The sequence below is a fragment of the Panthera pardus genome, unplaced genomic scaffold (genome assembly GCF_024362965.1).
Source record: "Panthera pardus isolate Hobbes unplaced genomic scaffold, ASM2436296v1 HiC_scaffold_27, whole genome shotgun sequence".
Taxonomy (NCBI): Eukaryota; Metazoa; Chordata; class Mammalia; order Carnivora; family Felidae; genus Panthera; species Panthera pardus.
In genome coordinates, this window is record NW_026526843.1 from 76,401,767 (window position 1) to 76,426,898 (window position 25,132).

The 25,132-nt window shown below is 37.0% G+C and overlaps 1 protein-coding gene and 1 pseudogene across 4 annotated transcripts; both read left to right on the forward strand.

Annotated features, from left to right (window-relative positions):
• Positions 1-15,033: 15,033 nt before the first annotated feature.
• Positions 15,034-15,726, forward strand: LOC109260790 (CCR4-NOT transcription complex subunit 7-like; annotated as a pseudogene).
• Positions 15,727-22,095: 6,369 nt separating this feature from the next.
• On the forward strand, positions 22,096-24,088 carry LOC109260794 (spindlin-2). Of its 4 annotated transcripts, none has more exons than XM_053891560.1 (2): positions 22,096-22,475; positions 23,120-24,088. In XM_053891560.1, exons 1-2 carry the CDS (start codon positions 22,204-22,206, stop codon positions 23,916-23,918), a joined length of 1,071 nt encoding a protein of 356 aa, XP_053747535.1. In that variant the 5' UTR covers positions 22,096-22,203; the 3' UTR covers positions 23,919-24,088. The 4 variants fall into 4 exon arrangements, with proteins under 4 accessions (XP_053747535.1, XP_053747536.1, XP_053747537.1 ...); XM_053891561.1 differs by having other exon boundaries at positions 22,096-22,367; XM_053891562.1 differs by having other exon boundaries at positions 22,301-22,414.
• The last annotated feature ends 1,044 nt before the right edge of the window (positions 24,089-25,132 follow it).

The window sequence follows — 25,132 nt, forward strand, 5'->3', positions numbered from 1 at the left end:
TTTTATTCCCATCATCTCACTTCAGTCGACTTCAGTGTATTCATTTTTTCAAATTCTCAAAATATTTCCTTCTCCCCCCACTTTTTTCTCTAAACTGTCAAACCACTTTCAACACCCAGACCAAAACACCTAAGATCTAGCATCATTTATTCAATTTATATGTGTGTGTGTGCATGTGTGTTTAATTTTAATATTTTTTAATTTTAATTTTTCTACCTCATTAATTCCTTTCAGCCCTTCAAAATGAGAAAACAAAAGGAATTCACCCCTACAGTAGGAGCACGAAGAAAACACAGCCAGAGATTTAACCAACACAGATTCAAGCAAGATGGATGAACCACAATTTAGAATCACGATAATGAGAATACTAGCTGGAGTCAGAAATAGATTAGAATCCCTTTCTGCAGAGATAAAAGAAGTAAAAAATAGTGAGAATGAAATTAAAAATGCTATAACTGAGCTGCAATCATGGATGGATGCAGCAGCGGCAAGTATGGATGAGGCAGAATAGAGAATCTGTGATATAGTGGACAAACATAGAGAATAATGAAGCAGAAAAAAAGAGTGAGATTAAGGCAAAAGAACACAATTTAAAATGAGAGAAATCAGTGACTCAAAAAGGAACAACATCAGAATCAGAGAAGTCCCAGAAGAGGAAGAGAGGGAAATAGGGGTAGAAGGGTTATGTTAGCAAATCATAGCGGAAAAATTTCCTAACCTGGGGAAAGACACAGACATCAAAATCCAGGAAGTACAGAGGACCCCCATTAGATTCAACAAAAAACAACTATCAACAAGGCATATCATAGTCAAATTCACAAAATACTCAGGCAAGGAGAGAATCATGAAAGCAGCAAGGGGAAAAATTCCCTAACTTATAAAAGAAGACAGATCAGATTTTCAGCAGACCTATCCACAGAAACTTGGCAGGCAGAAAATAGTGGCGGGATATATTCACTGTGCTGAATCAGAAAAATATGCAGCCAAGAATTTTATCCAGCAAGGCTGCCATTCAAAATAGAAGGAGAGATAAAAAGTTTCCCAGACAAACAAAAAATAAGGGAGTTTGTGACTACTAAACCATCCCTGCAAGAAATTTTAAGGAGGACTCTCTGAGGGGAGAAAAGATGAATATATATATATGAATATATGAAAAAAATAATATATATATATATATATATATATATATATATATATATATATAACAAAAGCAACAAGGAATTTAAAGGACCTGAAACTCCAACTCTACAAGCATGATAATGGCAATAAATTCTTATCTTTCAGTACTCACTCTAAACGTCAATGGACTCAATGCTCCAGTCAAAAGACATAGGGTAACAGAATGGATAAGAAAACATGATCGATCTATATGCTGTTTACACTACACCCACTTTGAACCTAAAGACACCTTCAGACTGAAAGTAAGAGGTTGGAGAACCATCTATCATGCTAATGGTCAACAAAAGAAAGCCAGAGTAGCCATAATTATATCAAACAATATAGACTTTAAAATAAAGATGGTATCAAGTGATGCAGAAGGGCATTATATCATAATCAAGGGGTATATCCACCAAAAAGACCTAACAATTGTGAACATTCATGCGCCAAATGTGGAGCACCCAAATATATAAATCAATTAATCACAAATATACAGAAACTCATCAATAGTAATACCATAATAGTAGGAGACTTCCACACCCCACTCACAGCAATGGGAAGATCATCTAATCAAAAAATCAACAAGGAAACAACGGCTTTGAATGACACACTGGACCAGATGGATTTAACAGACATATTCAGAATATTTCATCCTAAAGCAGCAGAATATACATTCTTCTCCAGTGCACGTGAAACATTCTCCAGAGTAGATCATATACTGGGACACAAATCAGCCGTAAGTAGGTACAAAAAGATCGAGATCATACCGTACATATTTTCAGACCACAATGCTATGAAACTTGAAATCAACCACAAGAGAAAATTTGGAAAGGTAACAGATATTGGAGACTGAAGAACATCCTACTAAAGAATGAATGGGCTAACTAAGAAATTAAAGAGGAAATTAGAAGTATATGGAAGTCAATGAATATGATAACACCATAACCCAAAACCTCTGGGACACAGCAAAGGCGGTCATAAGAGGAAAGTATATAGCAATCCAGGCCTTCCTAAAGAAGCAAGAAAGATCTCAGATACACAACCTAACCTTATGCCTTAAAGAGCTGGAAAAAGAACAGCAAATACAACACAAAACCAGCAGAAGACAGGAAATAATAAAGATTAGAGCAGAAATTAATGCTATGAAAACCAAAAAAAAAAAAAAAAAAGAAAGTAGAACAGATCAATGAAACCAGAAGGTGGTTCTTTGAAAGAATTAACAAAATTGATAAACCACTAGCCAGTTTGATCAAACAGAAAAAGGAAAGGACCCAAATATATAAAATCAAGAATGAAAGAGGAGAGATCACAACCAACACAGCAAAAATAAAAACAATAATAAGAAAATATTATGAGTAATTATACGCCAATAAAATGAGAAATCTGGAAGAAATGGACAAATTCCTAGAAACATATACACTACCAAAACTGAAAGAGGAAGAAAGAGAAAATTTGAACAGACCCATGACCAGTAAGGAAATCGAATTAGTAATCAAAAATCTGCCAAAAAACTAGACTCCAGGGCCAGATGACTTTTCAGGGGAATTCTACCAAACATTTAAGGAACAGTTAACAGCTACTATCTTGAAGGTGTTCCAAAAAATAGAAATGGAAAGAAAACTTCCAAACTCTTTCTATGAAGCCAGCATTACCTTGATTCCAAAACCAGACAGAGACTATGCTAAAAAGGAGAACTACAGACCAATTTCCCTGATAATCATGGGTGCAAAAATCCTCAACAAGATATTAGCCAACCAGCTCCAAAAATACATTTAAAAAATTATTCACCATGACCAAGCAGAATTTATACCTGAAATACAGGCCTGGTTCAATACCTGCAAAACAATTAACATGTTTCAACACATCAGTCAAAGAAAGGACAAGAACTATATGATCCTATCAATAGATGCAGAGAAAGCATTTGACAAAATCCAGCATCCTTTCTTGATAAAAACCCTCAAGAAAGTAGGGATAGAAGGAGCATACCTCGAGATCATAAAAGCCATATATGAACGACCCAACACTAATATCATCCTTAATGGGGAAAAACTACAGCTTTCCCCCTAAGGTCAGGAAAAAGACAAGGATGTCCACTCTTGCCACTGTTATTCAACATAGTATTGGTAGTCTTAGACTCCACAATCAGACAACACAAAGAAATAAAAGGCATCCAAATCGGGCAGGAGGAGGCTAAATTTTCACTCTTTGCAGATGAAATGATACTCTATATGAAAAACCCACAAGATTCCACCAAAAAAGTGCTAGAATTGATTCATGACTTCAGCAAAGTTGCTGGATATAAAATCAACGCACAGAAATCGGTTGTATTCCTGTACATTAGCAACGAAGCAACAGAAAGAGAAATCAATGAATCGATTACATTTACAGTTGCACCAAAAACCATGAAATACCTAGGAATAAATCTAACCAAAGAGGTGAAAAATCCATACACTGAAAACTATAGAAAGCTTACGAATGAAATTGAAGAAGACACAAAAAAACGGAAAAATTTTCCATGCTCCTGGATAGGAAGAACAAATATTGTTAAAATGTTGATACTACTCAAAGCAATCTAAATATTCAATGCAATCCTTATCAAAGTAACACCAGCATTCTTCACAGAGCTAGAACAAATAATCCTAAAATTTGTATGGAACCAGAAAAGATCCCGAATAGCCAAAGCAATCCTGAAAAAGAAAACCAAAGCAGGAGGCATCACAATCCCAGGCTTCAAGATGTATTACAAGGCTGTAATCATCAAGACAGTATGGAACTGGCGCAAGAACAGACACTCAGATCAATGGAACAGAATACAGAAGCAGGAAATGGACCCACCAACGTAGGGCCAACTAATCTTTGCCAAAGCAGGAAAGACTATCCAATGGAATGAAGACAGTCTCTTCAGCAAGCAGTGCTGGGACAACTGGACAGCAACATGCCGAAGAATGAACCTAGACCACTTTCTTACACCATACACAAAAAATAAACTCAAAATGGATGAAAGACCTCAATGTAACACAGGAAGCCATCAAAATCCTCGAGGAGACAGCAGACAAAAACCTCTTTGATCTTGGCTGCAGCATCTTCTTACTCAACACGTCTCAGGAGGCAAGGGAAACAGAAGCAAAAATGTACTACTGGGACCTCTTCAAAATAAAATCATCTGCACAGTGAAGGAAACAATCAACAAAACTAAAAGTCAACCGACAGAATAAGAGAAGATATTTGTAAATGACATATCAGATAAAAGGTTAGTATCCAAAATGTATAAAGAACTTATCAAACCCAACACCCAAAAAACAAAGAATCCAGTGAAGAAATGGGCAAAATACATGAATAGACACTTCTCTAAAGAAGACATCCAGATGGCAAAACGACACATGAAACAATGCTCAACTTCACTCATCATCAGGGAAATACAAGTCAAAACCACAATGAGATACCACCATTCACCTATCAGAATGGCTAACATTAACAACTCAGGCAACAACAGATGTTGGCAGGGATGCGGAGAAAGAGGATCTCTTTTGCACTGTTGGTGGGAATGAAAGCTGGTGCAGCTACTCTGAAAAACAGTATGGAGGTTCTTCAAAAAGCTAAAAATAGAACTACCTTATGACCCAGCAATTGCACTACTAGGCATTTATCCACGATATACAGGTGTGCTGTTTCAAAGGGACACATGCACCCCCATGTTTATAGCAGCGCTATCAACAATAGTGAAAGTATGGAAAGAGCCCAAATGTCCATTGATGGCGAATGGGTAAGGAAGATGTGGTATATATATACAAATGAGTATTACTTGGCAATCGAAAAGAATGAAATCTTGCCATTTGCAACTACATGGATGGAACTGGAGGGTATTATCCTAAGTGTAATTAGTCAGTCAGAGAAAGGCTAAAATCATATGACTTCACTCATGTGAGAACTTTAAGAGAGAAAACACATGAACATAAGGGAAGGGAAACAAAAATAATATAAAAACAGGAGAGGGACAAAACATAAGACACTTTTAAATAGGGAGAACAGAGGGTTGCTGGAGGAGTTGTGGGAGAGGGGATCGTCTAAATGGGCAAGGGACGTTAAGGAATCTATTCCTGAAACCATTGTTTCACTATATCCTAACTAATTTGAATGTAAATCTTAAAAAAATAAAAAAAATAAAATTAAAAATATAAAGAAAAAAAACAAAATAAATAAAGCAACAATCATGAGGATACTTGCTGGGCTTGGGAAAGAATGAAAGGCTTCAATGGAACCCTTACCACAGAGATAAAAGACCTAAAAACTAGTCAGGCCAAAACGAGAAGTGCAATAACAGATTCAAAACTTACTGGAGGCAATGACCACAAAGATGGAAGAAGAAAAAAATAAGTGATGTAAAAGATGAAATAATAAAAAATAATAAAGCTGAACAAAAGAGAAGAATTATGTAACTTGAAAAGAGACTTAGGGAAATCAGTGACTCCATAAAACATAACAACAGTCATATCATAAGAGCCCCAGAAGCAGAAGAGAGGAAAAAAGGGGCAGAAGATTTATTTGAGCAAATTATTATTGAAAGCTTTTCTAATTAGAGAAAGGAAATGGACATTCAAATGCACAAGGCACAGAGAATGCCCATGAAATATTTTAAAAAGCAGGTAAACACCAAGACATATGGTAGTTAAATTTGCAAAATATATTGATAAAAAATCCTAAAACAGCAAGACCTACAAAAGAAGTCCCTAAACTACAAGGGAAGATACATAAGGCTAGTTGCATTTCTTTCAGCAAAAACTTGACAAGCTGGAAGGGAGTGTGAAGATATAGTCGAGGTGCTGTATGAGAAAAATATGCAGCCAAGAATACTCTGTTCAACTTCCAAAAAGGCTATCATTCAGAATACAAGGAGAGATTTTTAAAAAATCAAATTCAACAGCATATAAAAAGTATTATCCACCATGATCAAGAGGGATTCATTCCTGGGCTGCAGGGCTGGTTCAATATTCGCACATCAATCAATGTGATACATCACAATAAGAAGGAAAATATAAGAACCATTGATCCTGTCAGTCAATTCAGAAAAAAAACATTTGACAAAATACAGCATCCTTTATTAATAAAAACCCTCAAGAAAGTCGGGATAGAATTCTAACATCATTAAAGCCATTTATAAAAAGCCCACAGCTAATATCATCATCAATGAGGAAAAACTGAGAGCTTTCCCCCTGAGATCAGGAACACGACAGGGATGTCCACTCTCACCTCTGTTGTTTAACATAAGGTTGGAAGTTCTACCATCAGCAATCAAAGAAAATGAAATCAAAGCATCAAAATTGGCAAAGATGAAGTTAAACTTTAACTTTTTGCAGATGACATAATACTCTACATGGAAAACCCGACAGACTCCACCAAAAGTTTGCTAAAACTGACACGTGAGTTCAACAAAGTCGCAGGATACAAAATTAATGTACAGAAATCAGTTTCATTTTTATACACCAATAGTGAAGCAACAGAAAGAGAAATAAATACACTGATCCCATTCACAATTGCACCAAGAAACATAAAATACCTAGCAATAAACCTAACCAAAGATATGAAAGATCTGTATGCTGAAAACTACAGAAAGCCTAAGAAAGAAATTGAAGAAGATACAAAGAAATGGAAAAGAATTCCATGCTCACAGACTGGAAGAATAAATATTGTTAAAATGTCAATACTACCCAAAGCAATCTACACATTCAATGCAATCCCAATCAAAATTGCACCAGCATTCTTCAGAAAGCTAGAACAAGCAATCCTAAAATTTGTATGGAACCATAAAAGACCCCAAATAGACAAAGTAACATTGAAGAAGAAAACCAAAGCAGGAGGTATCACAATACCAGACTTTAGCCTCTACTACAAAACTGTAATCATCAAGACAGCATGGTATTGACATGAAAACAGACACATAGACCAATGGAATAGAATAGCGCCTCCAGAATTGGACCCACAAAAGTATGACCAACGAATCTTTGACAAAGCAGGAAAGAATATCCAATGGAGAAAAGACAGTCTCTTTAACAAATGGTGCTGGGAGAAAAGGACAGTAACATGCAGAAGAATGAAACTAGACCACTTTCTTAAACCATTCACAAAGATAACTCAAAATGGATAAAGAACCTGAATGTGAAAGAGGAAACCATCAAAACCTAGAGGAAAAAGCAGGAAAAAACCTCTCTAACCTCAGCCGCAGCAATTTCTTACTCGACACATCTACAAAGGCAAGGAAATTAAAAACAAAAATGAATTATTGGGACCTCATGAAGATAAAAAGCTTCTGCACTGCAAAGGAAACAATCAACAAAACTAAAAGGCAACCGAAGGAATGGGAAAAGATATTTGCAAATGACATATCAGATAAAGGGCTAGTATCCAAAATCTATAAAGAACTCACCAAACTCCACACCTGAAAAACAAAAAAATCCAGTGAATAAATGGGCAGCAAACATGAATAGACACTTCTCTAAAGAAGACATCCAGGTGGCCAACAGGCACATGAAAAGATGCTCAACATCACTCCTCATCAAGTAAACACAAATCAAAACCACACTGAGATATCACCTCACACCAGCAGAGTGGCCAAAATGAACAAATCCGGAGACTATAGATGCTGGAGAGGATGTGAAGAAACGGGAACCCTCTTGCATTGTTGGTGGGAATGCAAACTGTTGCATCCACTCTGGAAAACAGTGTGGAAGTTCCTCCAAATATTAAAAATAGATCTACCTTATTACCCAGCAATAGCACTGCTAGGAATTTTCCCAAGAATACAGGAATGTTGATGTACAGGGGCACTCCTACCCCAATGTTTATAGCAGCACTCTCAACAATAGCCAAATTATGGAAAAAGCCTAAATGTCCATCAACTGATGAATGGATAAATAAGATGTGGTTTCTATATATACAATAGAATACTACCTGGCAATGAGAAAGAATGGAATATGGCCTTTTGTAGCAACATGGATGGAACTGGAGGGTATTATGCTAAGTGAAATAAGTCAGACAGAGAAAGACAGATACCATATGTTTTTGCTCATATGTGGATCCTGAGAAACTTAACAGAACACCATGGGGGATGGGAAGGGGGTGAAAAAAAGTTAGAGAGGGGAAAGGAGGCAAACCATAAGAGACTTTTAAATACTGAGAACAAAGTGAGGGTTGATGGGTGTAGGGGAGAGGGGAAAGTGGGTGATGGGCGTTGAGGAGGGCAGCTGTTTTGATGCACACTGGATGTTGTATGGAAACCAGTTTGACAGTAAATTATATCAAAAAAATAATAAATAAAACGACATTAGTAAAAAAATAGAAAAAAAATTTTAAAAAATTAAAAAATTCCCAGACCAAAAAAAAAAAAAAAATACTAAAGATTTCATGACTACAAAACACCTCTACAAGAAATATTAAAGGGGATTCTTTGAGTGGAAAGAAAAGACCACAAGTGAGAAAAACTAGAAAGGAACACAGAAAATCTGAAGAAACAATGCTTTTGTAGATAATAAACTGACACTAAATTAGTATCTAATAACAATTACTATAAATGTAAATGGAACAAATGCTCCAACAAGAAGACATAGGGTATCAGAATGGATTGAAAAACAATATCCAAGTATATGCTGTCTACAAGAGACTCATTTTAGATTTAAACACACCGCCAGATTGAATGTGAGGGGATGGAGAACCATCTATCATACTGATGGACATCGAAAGAAAGCTGGAGTAGCCATACTTATATCAGATAAACTAGATTTTACACCAAAGGCTAACAAGAGTTAAACTGCACTATATCGTATTAAAGATGTCTATCAACAAGAACTAACAATTATAAATATTTATGTCCCCGACATGGAAGAACCCAAATATATAAATCAATTAATAACAAACATAAAAACTCATTGATAATAATAGTAAGGAACTTTAACACTCTACTTACATTAATGGACAGATCATCTAAGCAGAAAATCATCAAGAATACAATGGCTTTGATTGACACAAGTAACCATATGGACTTCCAATATATATTCAGAACATTTCATCATAATGATGAATACACATTTTTGAGAGTGCACATGGAACATTTTCAGAATAGATCACATACTGGGTTATGAATCAGCCCTCATAAGTACTAAAATATTGAGATCATACCATGCATATTTTCAGACCAAAATGGAATAAAACTTGAAATCTAACACAAGAATAAAATTGGAAATATGACAAATGCATGGTGGTTAAAGAATATCCTACTAAAGAACTCATGGGTTAACCAACAAATTTAGGAAGAGATTTAAAAAGTACATAGGCCAAATAAAAATGAAAACATGACAGGTGAGAACCTTTGCAATGAAGCAAAGGTGGTCCTAAGAGGAAAGTATATAGCAATGCAGGTCTACATCAAGAAGTAAGAAAGGTTCAAATGCACAACCTAACCTTATACCTAAAAGAGATATGAAAGGATCAGCAAAGAAATCCTAAAGGAAGGAGAATGAAAATAATAAGGATTGGGGAAGAAATAAATGGTATAGAAACAAACAAACAAAAAAAAAACAGTAGAATAGATAAAATAAACTAAGAGCTGGTTCTTTGAAAGGATTAATAAAATTGATAAACCCCTGGCCAGACTTCTAAAAAAGAAAAGGGTGAGGACAAAATAAATAAAATCACACCTGAAAGAGGAGAGATCTCAACCAATACCATAGAAATACAAAGAATTATAAGAAAACTATGAAAAACTAAATGCCAACATATTGGACAATCTGGAAGAAGTGCGTAAATTCCTAGAAACATACAAACTACCAAAACTGAAACAGGCATATATAGAAAACTTGAACAGACCCATAACCAGCAAGGAAATTAAGTCTGTAAACAAAAATATCCCAATAAATAAAGTCCAATGCCACATGGCTTCACAGGGGAATTCTATCAGTAATTTACAAAAAAAAAAAACACATAATAGGTATTTTTCTCAAAAACAAAAATGTAAAGAAAACGTCCAAACTCATTTTACAAGGCCAGCATTACCTTGGTTCCAAAACCAAAGACCCCACTAAAAAGGAGAATTACAGGCCTATATCCCTGATGAACCTGGATGCAAAAATTCTCACCAAGATTCTAACAAGTCGAATCCAACAGTACATTAAAGGAATTATTCACCATGATCAAATGGTAGTTATTCCTGGAATGCAAGTGTGGTTCACTGTTTGCAAATACAACCAATGTGATACACCACGTTAATAAAATAAATGATAAGAACCAAGTGACCCTTTAATAGATGCAGAAAGAGCATTTGACAATGTACAACATCCTTTCATGGTAAAAAATCTCAACAAGGTAGGAATAGAGACAGCATACCTCAACATCATAAAGGCCACGTATAAAAACTCCACAGCTAACATCGTTGTCAATATGGAAAACTGAGAGAATTTCCTCTAAGGTCAGAAGAGAGAGACGGTCCACTCTCATCACTGTTATTTAACATAGTAATGGAAGTCCTAGCCACAGCAATCAGACAACACAAAGAAAAAGAAATACAAATCAGCAAGGACGAATTCTACTTCTCACTGTTTGCAGATGACATGATACTCTATACAGAAATCCCTAAACACTCCACCAAAAAATTACTAGAATTGATAGACAAATTCAGTAAATTTGCAGGTACCCAAATGAAGGTACCAACATTTGTTGCATTTATATGCACTAACAATGAAGCAACAGAAAGAGAAACTAAACCAAAGAGGTAAAATATCTGTATGAATAAAACCATAAAACACTGCTGAAAGAAATTGAAGATGACACAATGAAATGGAAAAACATTCCATGTCCATGGATTGGAAGAACAAATATTGTTAAAATGCTTATATTACCCAAAGCAATCTACATATCAGCAGTTTTCACAGAGCTAGAACAAACAATCTTACAATTTGTATGAATACACAAAAGACCCTGAATAGCCAAAGCAATCTTGAGAAAGGAAAGGAAAGCTGGAAGCATCACAATTTCAGACTGCAAGTAATATTACAAAACTGTTGTGACCAAGACAGTATGATACTGGTACAAAATAGACACATAGATACATGGTACATATTTAAAACCCAGAAGTGAACTTTTCTATACATGATCAATTAATGTTCAACAAAGAAAGAATATCCAGTGGGGGAAAAACAGTCTCTTCAATAAATGGTGGTGATAAAACTGAACAGCAGCATGAAAAATTATAAAACTGGTCCACTTTCTCACACAAAAATAAATTCATAATGTGTTAAAGACCTAAATGTGAGATAGGAAAGCATGAAAGATAAGAAAATCCTAGAGGAGATCACAGGCCATAACGTCTTTGACATTGACCATAGGAACTTCTTACTAGACATGTCTCCGGAGTCAAAGGAAACAAAAGCAAAAATATACAATTGGTACTTCATCAAGATAAGAAACTTCTGCAAAGTGAAGGAAACACTCAACAATACTAAAAGTCAACCTTTGGAGCCAGAGAAGATTTGTGCAAATGATATATCTGATAAAGGTTTAATTTCATAAAATATATAAAGAACTTATAAAATGCAACACCCAAAAAAGCAATAATCCAATTTAAAAATGGGCAGAAGACATGAATAGAAACTTTTCCAAAGAAGACATACAGCTGGCCAACAGACACATGGAAAAATGCTAAAACTTCACTCATAATCAGGGAAATGGAAGTCAAAACTACAATGAGATATCACCTCACACCGGTAAGGATAGCTCAAATTAACAACAGGAAACAACAGGTATTGGCAAGGATGCAGAGGAAGAGGAACACTCTTACACTGTTGATGGAATGCAAATGGGTGCAGCCACTCTGGAAAACAGCATGGAGATTCCTCAAAAAGTTAAAAAGAGAACTACCCTATTATCCAGCAATTGTGCTACTGGGTACTTATCCAAAGTATATAAAAATACTGATTTGAAGAGATACATTCACCCTGATGTTTATAGCAGCATTATCTTTATTAAACAAATTATAGAAAGAACCCAAGTGTCCACTTACTGATGAATGAATAAAGAAAATGTGGTGTGTGTGTGTGTGTGTGTGTGTGTGTGTGTGTGTGTGTAATGGGATATTATTCAGCCATAAAAGAATGAAATCTTGCAATTTTCATTGCTGTAAATAGGGCTAGAGAGCATTATGCTAATAGAACTAGGTGAGTCAGAGAAAGACAAATACCATATGATTCCACTTATATGTGGAATTTAAGGAAAAAAAAAAAACAAATGAACATAGTGGGGCGGAAAGAGAAGGAAACCAAGAAAGTGATTCCTAACTAGAGAGAATAAATTCATGGTTACTTGACAGGAGGTGGACAAGGAGATTAAAGAGGGCATTTTTTGTGTGTGATGATCATCTGGTATTGTATGTAAGTGTTGAATCACTAAATTGTATACCTGAAACATACTGTATGTTAACCAACTTAAATTTAAATAAAAAATGGTGTAAAAAGGAATGTGATCATCTCATAAAAACAATTGTCTCATAGAAAAGGAAGTATATGAAACACCTCTTTGATTTTCCCTCTACTATTTCCTTCGCCTACTCCTGTTTCCCAAGAAAACATTAAGTCTATGCTAGGTTCTTTGACTGCCAACACTAATGTGGTCTGGATTATACCAAATGCTGAGATCAAGAGATATAACTTTGGTTGGAAAAAAGCTGATGTCATGGATTGGCATTAGTTTGCATTTTGTGGGTGTAAGATCCATTGACATACTTGTATGTTCTCCTGATTATTATGAACTTCAGAAAACCAGAGCAGTGAGACAAATCGGTTGGGTTATCCCAATTATAGATGGGTTTGAGGGAGCTTCACCCATCTCAGTGGAAAATGTTCCAGGCCACTGCTGTGAACAAAGGAATTGCAACTCTGTGAGTGAAGCAATTCCTAATGAGAGTGAACAAAATAAGAAATGAGGACAGTGAGAAAAGTGGACTATAAATTCTTTCAGATTTAATTTGCCAAAGGGAGAAGAATTTTGTTTTAGGGATTCCATTTTTCTCTAGTGAATTAAACGATAGAAAATTCATTAAAAAAACACAAGTGGGGCGCCTGGGTGGCTTAGTCAGTTAAGCATCAGTTAACTCTTGATGTCAGTTCAAGTCATGATCTCATGGTTGTGAGATAGAGCCCCATATCAGGCTCCATGCTTAGCATGGGATTCTGCTTGGAATTATCTCTCTCTTTCTCCTTCTGCCCCTCCTCTGCTTGCTCACACTCTCTCTGTAATTAAAATATATATATATATATATATATATATATATATATATATATATATATTTAAAAAAAACCACAAGCAACAAAAAATAGATTAAAATTCCACAAAATTTAAAATTTTTCTGCCTTAGAAGGCCTGGGTGGCTCAGTCGGTTAAGCGTCTGACTTCAGCTCAGGTCATGATCTCACAGTTCCTGAGATTGAGCCCCACATCAGGCTCTGTAGTGACAGCTCACATTCAGCTCACATGAAGCCTGCTTCACATTCTGTGTGTCCCTCTCTCTCTGCCCTTTCCCTTCTCTCTCTCTCAAAAATGAAATAAACATTAAAAATACTTTAAAAATTGTGTTCAAAAATACCTATCAATAAAGAAAAAAATGAGGGAACATATTTGCAAATCATGTATCTGATAAGGGGCTTATGTACAGAATATATAGAATACTTGTAATTCAATAATAAAAGAAAACACCACTCCTCATCAGGGAAATACAAATCAAAACCACACTCAGATTTCACCTCACGCCACTCAGAGTGGCTAAAATGAACAAATCAGGAGAGTATAGATGCTGGAGAGGATGTGGAGAAACGGGAACCCTCTTGCACTGTTGGTGGGAATGTAAACTGGTGCAGCTGCTCTGGGAAACAGTGTGGAAGTTCCTCCAAAAATTGAAAATAGATCTACCCTATGACCCAGCAATAGCACTGCTAGGAATTTACTCAAGGGATACAGGGGTGCTGATGCATAGGGGCACTTGTACCCCAATGTTTATGGCAGCACTTTCAGCAATAGCCAAATTATGGAAAGAGCCTAAATGTCCATCAACTGATGAATGGATAAAGAAATTGTGGTTTGTATACACAACGGAATACTATGTGGCAATTGGAAAGAATGAAATCTCGCCTTTTGTAGCAATGTGGATGGAACTGGAGAGTGTTACGCTAAGTGAAATAAGTCATAGAGAGAAAAGCAGATACCATATGTTTTCACTCTTATGTGGATCCTGAGAAGCTTAACAGAAGTCCATGGGGGATAAGAAGAAAAAAAAAGAGGTTAGAGAGGGAGGGAGCCAAAACATAAGACTCTTAAAAACTGAGTACAAACTGAGGGTTGATGGGGGATGGGGTAGAGGGGAAAATGGGTGATAGATATTGAGGAGGGCACTTGTTGGGATGAAAACTGGGTGTTGTATGTAAGCAATGAATCATGGGAATCTACCCTGAATTAAAAAGCACACTGTAAACACTGTATGTTAGCTAACTTGATTTTAAGTATATTAAAATAAATAAATACATAAAATAATTAAATAAAAATAAAATAAAGAAAAAAAATATGGGTGCAAGAGGCAAGGATACAGCATGGTGTTGTGTAGGCCAGCACCCCCTTTCCCAATTCTTGGGCATGAAGTGTCTTTGGGGCACTCGCTCCTGCCTCAGCTACTGCCACCTACACTACAGATGGTTGTTGTCTCTATGGTGAGGAGGAAGAAGAGGAGTGCCAGATCAAGGGCAAAAGTACAAAAATTAAAAAATAAAGTGTTTTATGAAACAAACAAATCTTCAATCAAGTGTAACATTTTGATGCTTGACATCTAGACTACTTTCTGCTCTCACTATGCCAGCAGTAACTCTAGATCGTAACCAAATAATTTGTGAAGTTTGGGCTTGCAACCTGTATGAAGAGATGAAGAAAATTCATTCAGTTATCTGAAAATATAATTACGTTGCTATGGATACTGATTTTCTGGGTGTGGCTGCAAGAATTTAGGAGTAAGGCTGACTATCAGTACCAACTATTGCAATGTAATGTAGACTTCTTAAATATAAGTTGGCTAGAACTGACATTTATGAGTGAGCAAAGAGAATACCCTCCAACAACTTCAACTTGGTAGTTTAATTTTAAATTTAATTTGATGGAGTACATGTATTCCCAGGACTCTATAATGATACTAAAAACATCTGGCATCCATTTTTAAAAACGTGAGGAAGGAATTGAGACCCATTACTTCACAGAACTTCTTATGACATCAGGAGTGGTCCTCTGCAAAGGGGTCAAATGGTTATAATTTCACAGTGGTTATGATTTTGGCTATTTAATCAAAATCCTGACCAACTCTAACTTGCCTGAAGAAGAACTTGACTTCTTTGAGATCCTTCAATTATTTATTTCTAATAATTTATGATGTGAAGTACTCCCTGAAGAACTGCAAAAAATCTCAAAGGTGGTTTACGGGAAGCTGCTCAACAGTTACAGCTGGAACTGATAGGACCACAACATCAGGCAGGATCTGATTGTTCACAGGAATGACTTTTTTGAAAATGAGACAAAAATGAAGACATCAGTAGTGCCTCTTTCTCAGTTGGTTTTTAGGTTGAGAACATTAAAAATCTTATGTCAAAAAAAGGAAAATATAATTAAAAATGGGCAAATTATTTGAATAGATGTTTCTCCAAAGAAGATATACTAGCAGTCAGTAAGTGCAGTAAAAAATGATAAACATCATCAGTCATTAATAAAATGATAAGCAATAACAAGTGTTAGTATATAGAGGAAATTGGGACCCTCACATACTCCTGATGGGAATAAACAATAGTTCAACCTCTTTGGAAAATAGTGTGGCAGTTCCTTGAAATGTTAAACATTAGGTTACTATATGACTCTCCTAGGTGTATATTCAAGAGAAATGAACACATTATATCTACATAAATACTGGTATGCAAATATTCATAGCAATGCTATTCACAACAGCCAAAAGGTAGAAACAACGCAAATGTCTATCAACTGATGAATAAATAAATATGGGGCGCCTGGGTGGCTCAGTCGGTTAAGCATCCGACTTCGGCTCAGGTCATGATCTCACGGTCCGTGAGTTCGAGCCCCGCATGGGGCTCTGTGCTGACAGCTCAGAGCCTGGAGCCTGTTTCGGATTCTGTGTCTCCCTCTCTCTCTGACCCTCCCCTGTTCATGCTCTGTCTCTTCTGTCTCAAAAATAAATAAACGTTAAAAATAAATAAATAAATAAATAAATAGTATGGGATTTCTATACAATGGATATTTATTTGGAAATAAATTAAGTGATAAGTGATACAGGCTGCAAAATGGATGAACCTTGAAAAAAATCTTGCTAAATGAAAGGAGCCAGACACAAAATATCATATATTGTATGATTCATCTATATAAATTGATTAGAATATGCAAATCTATAGACACAGAAAATAGATTTGTGGGTGCCTATGTCTTTGGGCTCTGTAGAGAAATAGGCAGTGACTGCAAATCGGCACAAAGCTTCTTTTTGGGGAAATGGAAATTTTCTTAAACCAAGTGTGGTTATGGTTGCCCAATATTGTAAAATACTAACAGCCACTGAATTGTATGATTTTAAAAGGTTAATTTTATAGTATATGTATTATATCTCAATAAAGTTGTTATAAGAATCAATGAAATCAATTCTCCTTACAAACAAGAAAATAAAAATTATATTATTATCTCAATAAGTGGAGGAAAAGCACTTGACAAAATTAAACATGTATTTGCAATTAAAAAAAAACTTTCAGTGAACAACAAATGGAATGGAACTTCCTTAATGTGATAAAAGACATCCATAAATAATCTACAACTAACATCATACTTAATGGTGAAAGACTGAATCTTTCAAAATAGCAAGAATGACCCCTCTCACCTCCACATTTCAGCATCATACTGGAAGTCCAAACCAGGCCAATGAGAGGAGGAAAAGAAAAGAAAAGAAAGGAAAAGAAAAGAAAAGAAAAGTGCAGAGACACAGAGAGAAGTGGGGATAAGAAATAAAGGCAATAATGATGGTGGGGATGAGGAAAATGATGATGATGACGATGATGACGATGATGATGATAGTGATAAAAGAAGCAGAGAAAAAATCTGAAGCAAGAAATACTGCTTGAGAGCTCTTGGATCCCCCAAATTCTTGCCTTGTTTATCTTTTTTAAGTGTATTTATCTTGAGAAAGAGAGAAAGAGAGAGAGAGAGAGAGAGAGAGAGAGGCAGAGAGAGGGAGACAATCCTAAACAGGCTCCGTGCTGCCAGTACAGAGCCTGATGCAGAGTTCAAAATCAAACCATGAGATCATGACCTGAGCTGAAATCAAGAGTTGGATGCTTAACAAACTGAGCCACCCAGGGGCCCGTTTCTTGCCTTGTTTCTTGAAGAAGATTCTGGATTGACAGCTGGATGCCTATAACTTTATCTCATGGTAGTTCTGCTAGGTGATAGTAGTAAGAGGAAATAGCCCAAGAGAGATCAAATTCTTACCATAGGGTGGGTCTCTATAGGGACCTTATGCTTCCTAAGTCAGGTGATTTTGCCTTGACGGAAGGAAAAGTTCTAACTGTTCCATTGTCATCAGCTCCAACTATAACTGAATATAGCTGGAAAGTGGCTGAAGATAGAGATAACACCACAGTTCTGAAATTCTTTCCAATGCCATAATTCACATGTATATAATGTACATTTTATGAAGTGCTGTCTTAAAAGCCATAATTATATCAAGACGTTATTTAAGATATTTTATACTCACATAAAAAATAGCAATAAAACCAAAAGAGAAAAAAAGGAAATTGATTATAGAAGACCCCTCAAAAAGGCCTACATGCTTGTAATAAATAAAACTTTAAAAGAAAATTCTTTCTGTTCACAGACAATGATTGTCTATGTATAAAATCTCAAAGTATCTTCCAAAAAACTCCTAAAATTAATAAATGAGTTTAACAACTTTGTAGGATGTAGAGCCAATATAAAACAGTTAATGACATTTGTATATACTGATATTAAGCAAATGGAATATGAGATTATTTGAAAATTACATTCATATTAGCACCAAAAAATTCAGTACTTAATAAATATAGCAAAATATGTGAAGGAATCTGTGTTCAGAAAAATACAAAACACTGATGAAAGAAATAAAAAACCTAAGTAAATGGAGAGATATCACGTGATGATTAATTAGAATACTAATAATGTTGGGACATCAATACTTCCCAGTTTGATCTACAGACTGAAAAAAAAAATCTATCAAGAGTTTTTTTGTTTTGTTTTGTTTTGTTTTGTTTTTCTTTTAGATATCAACAAGCTTAATCTAAAATTTGTACATGAGATTGGGGCGCCTGGATGGCTCAGTCAGTTAAGCGTCTGACTTCGCTTCAGGTCATGATCTCACAGTTCATGTGTTCAAGCCCCATGTTGGGCTCTGTGCCGATAGCTAGGAGCCTGGAGCCTGCTTCGGATTCTGTGTCTCTCCCTCCCCCGCCGCCCCCCCCCCCCCACTCACTCTGTCTCTCTCCCTATCTCTCCCTCAAAAATAAACATTAAAAAATTAAATAAAATAAAATTTGTACATGAAGTCAAAGTTAATAGAAGAGCCAAGTAAGTATATTAAAAGAGAAAAAAAACAGAATAACATTGGAAAATTCACACTATCTAATTTCTAGACTTATTCTAAAGCTTTGTAATTAAGAAAGTGGGTTATCACCAAAAATAAAAAATAATTTATGTGAGGTGATGAGTGCATTAACTGACTTGATTGCAGTATTTCTTTAACCATGTAAAGGTATATTAAAATACCACCTTTCACACCTTTTAAAAATCATGTGGTACAACCTAAACATATACTATATTTTTGTCAATCATGTGTCAATAAAGCTTGGGGAAAAATAGTGGGAGTTGGTGAATAGACAACTTGTTCAGTGGAATAACACAGAAAGGGCCAAAATAGAGTCAAAATGTAGTCAGCTGATTTTAGACAAAGGGCAAAGGCAATTCAATGAAGAAAGGGTAGTCTTTAACAAATGGTATCAGAAAACTAGGCAACTATATGAAAAGAAACAAATCTCAGCATATACCTCATATCTTAAACAAAAGTTAACTCAAAATGGGTCATAGACCTAAAGTAAAGTGTAAAACTCTAAAATTTAGAGGAGAAAGCATTAGAGAAAATCTACACTGGTTTCACAAAGAGTTTTAGATATAGAACCAAAGCAGTCCATAAAAGAAAAAAAAATTGCACTTTATCACAATTAAAAACTTGTTTTGTGAAGAACACAGTAAAAAGTCTGCAAGTACAAGCCACAGACAGGAAGAAAAAATATTTACAAATCACATATATAAAATCCTCAAAACTCTACAATAAGAAAACCCAGACCCAGTTTTTTAAGGGCTCCTGGGTGGCTCAGGCAGTTAAGCATCCAACTTAGGCTCAGGTCATGGTTCATGGGATCAAGCCCTGTGTTTGGTTCTCTGCTGTTAGCACAGAGACTGCTTTGGATCCTCTGTCCCCACCTCTCTCTGCCCCTCCCCTGCTCATGCTCACTCTTTCTCTCTCAAAAATAAACATTAAAAAATAAATAAGCATTAAAAAATAAATTATTTTTAAAAGACAAATGTTCAGAAAAAACAATTTAACAAAGAAATTATGCAGATGACAAATATGCTTACGAAAAGATGTTCAGCATCATTAATCATTAAGAAAATACAAATTAAGACCATAGCACAACTTGTCAGTGCACACCAATGAGTGTGGCTAAAATAAAAATACTTACATTACCAAATGCTGAGGAGGATTCAGAGCAAATAGAACTCCTGTACAATGCTGGTAAGAAAGCAAAATAATAAAGCTACTTTGGAAAACTTTATAAGCATTTTTTATATATCATCATACATGTATATTCTGCGATAGAGTTTAAAGGTAACAAAGAATGTTAGAGATATAACATGAATTTAAAAAAAAATAAATATTGATTAACAAAACAAGCTGCAGAAAAATAGCGTATGTTTGATAAAACTTATGTTTAAAATAAAGCTCAGCTAAGTTAGATTATGAGACATATCAGAGTTTTATATGAGACTTGCTGACAGTGTAATCATTAAGAAAAAAAGAATATATTTCTTGAATATCTACAGAGGGGATTTATATAATTAAAAAAAAAAGTGCCAGATAAGGTTGTAACTAAGTGCAGGATTGGTTAGTTTTATAAAGTATAGAGACATCATAAATCTTATGAGTTGTATAGTATATACACCTGGTTTATAATGATCCAGAACCATTTCCAAGAAATGTCAGGTGTGAGCCATTGAAAGAGAACTATTATTTTTCTCCCCACAGTACATTTAAAAAATAAATATGAGACTCTTAAAAACTGAGAATAAACTGAGGGTTGATGGGGGGTGGGAAGAAGGGGAAAGTGGGTGATGGGCATTGAGGAGGGCACCTGTTGGGATGAGCACTGGGTGTTGTATGGAAACCAATTTGACAATAAATTTCATATTTAAAAAAATAATAAAATAATAAATATGATGCCGGGACCCCTGGGTGGCTCAGTCCGTTAAGCTTCTGACTTCAGCTCAGGTCAGATCTCACAGTTTGTGGGTTGGAGATCCAACTCAGGCTTTGTGCTGACAGCTAGGATCCTGGAGCCTGGAGCCTGCTTCGGTTTCTGTGTCTTTGTCTCTGTGCTTCCTCTTCTTGCTTCCTCTCTCTCTCTCTCTCTCAAAAATAAAAACATTAAAAAAATTATAATAAATAAGATATAGAAAATGCACAATACCCATTCACAAGTGTATATACCATATTTATTACATATTTTATATCTTATATACCATATATAGTATATACCATATATAGTATAGTATAATATATAGTATATTTAAATCTATATACATCTAAAGATCGTTAGGATATACAAAAATTGAATGATGATTGTAAGCATTAGAGAGGGAGAAATGAATAGAATTTGGGCTAAAGAAAAAAGGGAATTATATTTTATTATATTATATAAATAATATATACCATGTATAATTATATAATTATATAATTATATAATTATATAATTATATAATATAACATAATATATGTATTATATTATATTACAGCTTATTTCTACTTTTAAAGGCTTCAATAAAAATAAGTAAAGTTAATTTTGAACAGAGAGTGTTTAGTATTTCTAGTATTGCTATATATACTGTATTTTCAAATGTCATAAAAAATGATTGTAAAAAGAATTTTTAATGACTGATTTGGCAAACTAATCCCAGATTACTAGGAGATTAGAAAAAGGCTGAAGGATATAAAGTGTTAATATTTTGCTGCAAGCCTTGGGGAATAAGAAGTGGATTATTTTATTCAGATGAATTTTCTGAATTTTACACAATGTCCACACTGTGCATGCAATTCTTTTGCAATCAGTGGAAGAATTTTAAAAGGGAGGAAAAAGTAAAAAAGAAGGAAAAAAATCCTCAAGATGTAAAGTCTGGTAATTATCTCGAGATTTGGTCAAGATGGCAGACTGAGGTGCTTTTCTCTCCTCCTACTTCAAATTGCTTTTAATGACAGGAAAGGAAGGTTTCTGTATATAAATAATAACTCTAGATGGGCATGGGGAAAAGAAAAGGCAGATTCCTCGAGGATAGAAAGCAGATGGGGCAAGGGCACTGAGGTGTGGGCTGTGGGGAGGAGACTGGGAGCCTCCCCGACCTGAAGAGTGGGTGCCAAGGGAGGGAGGGGTTGTGGTCCCGGAGGCTCCTTGCTTAGGAAAGGGGCGGGGCTGGGAGCCAAGGAGAGCCTCCCAGGCCTAGGGCAGCGGTGGTTGTGAGACTTGAGGATGGGGTGGGGGAGCGCGGTGTTTGGCAGGAAGGGGAGGCCTCTCTCCTGGCAGGAAGCTGCGCTACGGGAAGAGGGAGGAGACTGCGGCGGCGGCTGTGTCTGGTGGGAGCCAGATGTGGCAGTGCTGCTGCCGCCAACAGTGAGACTGAGAACCCATGAGCCGAGTGCTGGGGACACCGTCTCCATCTCCGCCTTCCTCAAAGCGCTCCAAGATAACTTCTTGCCTACGGATCCTCCCCTCTCAGCTCCTGCAAGCACTCACCTCATCGTCTGCTGATCCTCTTTTGCCGCAGGTTCACAGCGGAGGCAGCGCGGCAAGGTGTCCCATTTGGGCACGTGAGGCCCGTGATCCCCGGACGTGGGGAGGTGGGCACTGGACTAGAAAACGGGAGGATTGGGTTGGTGGGTGTCCAGCAAGAAAATTGGGGTCGGTATTCTGATGAGTTATGAGGGAGAGTAAAAAGGGTGATTTGGGGACTGTGTGTGTGTGTGTGTGTGTGTGTGTGTGTGTGTGTGTTTGGGGGAATTGAAGAGCACCTGGATGATGTACAAAGGTAGCCAGGCATGAAAATACGTTTGTTATAGGCGCTCAACAGGAAAATGGGGATGACCAGAAAGAGGCATGAAGGAGAGGTGAACACCAGGCAGAAGGCATGAGGATGGGAGACAAAAGGGATTAAGAATAGGTGGCCATGGGCAGGGGGCAGGCGGAGTGACATTAGTAGAAATGGAGCAACGAGGTGGAGGCTAAGAAATGGTGAATAGTCGTGTTTGGTGTGGGGGTCCTAGGATGGCAACAGAGGATCAGGCATTATGCAAAAGAGCCTGCTCCCTCTATCTGGGGCCTCAACCACCAGGACCACAACATTCACTGCCTCTCTAATGCTGCAGCACAGCCAAAGAAGCCTGGAGGGAGGGCACTGAAGACAAACATGCAATAGTCTTTTGATATCCAGTATTCCAGCTGGACACATTAGAATGATTTGGGCTGAATGTACCTGGTGCCCAAGAAGTTTGAGATACAAAGGGAAAAAAATCTCACACTATAATACACCAAATATTTCTCCCTAGCCCCTTTCCTCCTCCTGCAGGCATGAAGACCCTTCACAAAAAGGCAGCTGCAGATCAGGAAACCAGGGAAACTGATGATCACCACATTGCATCTGCAAATATGAGGAAGAAAAAGACCTGTCAAAAGAAGCAGAGGGGCAGACCTTCATCCCAGCTCCGAAGGAACATAGTGGGCTGCAGAATTTCACACGGATGGAAAGAAGGCAATGAGCCCATCACGCAGTGGAAAGGAACCGTTCTGGATCAGGTGCCTATCAATCCCTCTCTTTACCTGGTCAAATATGATGGGATTGACTGTGTCTATGGACTGGAACTTCACAGAGATGAAAGGATTTTAAAGCTTAAAATCCTTCCTGATAAGGTGCCATGTTCTCGAGTCACAGATGTGCACCTTGCAAATACCATAATTGGGAAAGCTGTGGAACATATGTTTGAGGGTGAGCATGGTTCCAAAGATGAATGGAGGGGAATGGTCTTAGCCCAAGCACCTATCATGAAAGCCTGGTTTTATATTACCTATGAGAAGGATCCTGTCTTATACATGTACCAGCTTCTAGATGATTACAGAGAAGGAGACCTCCGTATCATGCCAGAGTCCAGTGAGTCTCCTCCAACAGAGAGGGAGCCAGAAGGAGTTATAGATGGCCTCATAGGTAAACATGTGGAATATACCAAAGAAGATGGCTCCAAAAGGACAGGCAAGGTCATTCACCAAGTGGAAGCCAAACCCTCTGTGTATTTCATTAAGTTTGATGATGATTTCCATATCTATGTCTATGATTTGGTGAAAAAGTCCTAACTGTTAGGGTACACTTTGCCACATTTGTGAGAACAAATGTATACTTTGTAGATATGCAAAATAATGTTGCTTTTCAGTGTATTGAAAGCTTAAGGGTCCCTGTTAATTCAACATCTTTGCCAGCATAACTGTTGTTTTGTTTTGAAAAATACAAATTTATGTGGACATGACATGCTGTGTGTAAGGACTTTGTCATGTTGAAAAGATTGGGTGTGTTTGGTGGATGGGGCATGAAAGGAAGGGACAGCTATAAATGCAGGCTGTGAATAAAGTTCAGCTAGTATCATAATCAGTCATCTAAAAATGGAATAGAACTTAGCTGGTCTGGTCTAGAGAGGGTGGAGGAGAAGGAACTAGAGATGGGCTGTAGAGGGAGGGAGAAGGGAAGGTGACTGCCTAGGAAGAGGTGGGGCAGGGCCAGAAATGGAGAGGCTCCCTGGGGGAGGGATGGCCTAATAGAGAGAGGCACACAACTGGGAGGGGGTGGAGAATAACGGAGAATGAGATCTTGGGGCTTAGAGGAAAACAAACAGAATGCCTTGAGTAGAGAGGGGCTCAACGTAACTTAGCGCAAGGTCTAGAGCAAGGGGGAGGGGGAGCGGGAAGAGGTATTTGGCAGGAATCTGGAGGGTACTCAAAGGGTCTGCATGAGTAAGGAGCCATAAGGGGAGGAACACTGAGGAAGACAGAATTCCAAGCAGAAAGACTGCCAGAGTAAGTGAGAATACAGAGAAGGAGGTGTGAGGAATGGGGTCCACGAGACATGGGAAGGCCCAGGAAAAAGTTGTACTTCTGGAAGTAGCCACATTGCCTTCCCTCATTCTGTGCAGAGAGGATGCGGCAGCTGTCAAAGAAGCCAAATGGGTTGGAAGTTCCCTAGAATGGCATTTTGACAGGGATGAGTCAAGACTTAAGCAGGAGTGAACTATATACCTAAAAAGCTTTTCTTATTCCAGGGATTTTGTGCCACAACTGCTCAGCAGAAGCCCAACCCTCAGCCTATACACACTTAACATGGCACCCCATAAACACGGGGCTGTGGGTTGCCTCCTCACATTTCCCAGAGGACCCAGGTGCAGTAAATCTTGTACCTGAAGGTCCTGGTTCATTGCTCCTGCAGGATAAACAATTATTGTGAGGAATGGATTGGTGGGGCACTCAGAACTTAAAAGATGTGCCACCTAGCATTTGGAAAGTATTTTATGCAGAAGAAT